Source organism: Antrostomus carolinensis, unplaced genomic scaffold (genome assembly GCF_000700745.2).
Source record: "Antrostomus carolinensis isolate BGI_N321 unplaced genomic scaffold, ASM70074v2 scaffold29001, whole genome shotgun sequence".
In the NCBI taxonomy this organism is placed as follows: domain Eukaryota; kingdom Metazoa; phylum Chordata; class Aves; order Caprimulgiformes; family Caprimulgidae; genus Antrostomus; species Antrostomus carolinensis.
The window spans coordinates 2,711-3,699 of NW_010295305.1; the positions used below are offsets into that span (position 1 = coordinate 2,711).

A 989-nucleotide genomic window follows, 5' to 3' on the forward strand; every position below is an offset into this window, starting at 1 on the left:
AGGAGCGGTCTGGCTCCTCCACGAAGGACAAGCTGCCTGCCAAGAAGGTCAGTAAAATAAAGCATTCGGAGGTCAGCGCGAAAGCTCCTGCCACCCGAAAGCAGGCTGCCATGGAGAAGAGCAATAAGCTGGCTAGAAAAATGTCTTTGAAAGAGAAGAGAGCCCCAAGAAGGCAGCTGGAGAAGGTGCGGCTCCCCATGCGGAAGGGCAAAGAGAACACGAGCAGACGGGCCGTGCTGCCCCTCGGCCATGAAGAGCTGGCCACGTCCCTGAAGCAGAAGCCCCTGGGGGACTCCTCCACGCGGTCTCAGAAGATAGCCAACAAAAAGCCCAGCGGTGGGAAGACCCTGACAAGGTCCATGAAGAAGATGCAGGAGAGCAGTGAGTCACAGGGCAAGAGGAAGCTGAGGGCAAAAGTGGACTGTTCGCACAGCAAACGCTCCCGACTGGACCCGAAATAGTGAAGAAGCGGTAGCCATGTACAAAACTGATGTACAGTAGTAACCCTTTACCATGCATTAACTAAAGCTGCTTTTATAAGCTGTAGCAAGCCTTTAAAAATCCGCAGTTACAGGATAACGCTCGTGATTTTAGGCATCGGCGGATGTGTCTCGGACAGAGAAGAGGTCGGCCTGTCTGGCTCTGCTGTTCAGAAGGAAGTTTCTGCAGTTTGAAGGTTCCTTGGGGGTTTTTTTAAACTTGGAACCAGGCAGTTTTAGTTAAAAGTACAGTGCCTTATTTATCACTTTAAAAATAAAATTAAGAAGCTCGTCTGTGTGATTTGGAGGCTTGCGTTTTATACTTGAGGCACAAGCACTTGTACTGTAGCAGAAAGAAAACCACCTTCGTGCACATGAAGTAGCTTTTGGCAGCCTTTGGGTGCACGCAAACATTTCCCTTTCCTTCAGAGTCCTCCTTCTGTCTGTCTTCTTAGTGGCATTTAAAGCAAAACCAAAACCATTTCCCATCAGTGAGGGTGAGAAAAGCAA

General features: G+C 49.4%; 1 protein-coding gene across 1 annotated transcript in view; it reads left to right on the top strand.

Moving 5' to 3' along the window:
* LOC104532692 (microtubule-associated protein futsch-like) overlaps positions 1 to 461 on the top strand; it is a gene marked incomplete at its 5' end in the record, with an annotated part of 3,165 nt that extends 2,704 nt beyond the window's left edge. The window contains 1 exon segment of the mRNA XM_010177956.1: positions 3 to 461. Within this exon segment, the coding sequence (XP_010176258.1) occupies positions 3 to 461 (459 nt within the window).
* Between the last annotated feature and the right edge of the window lie 528 nt (positions 462 to 989).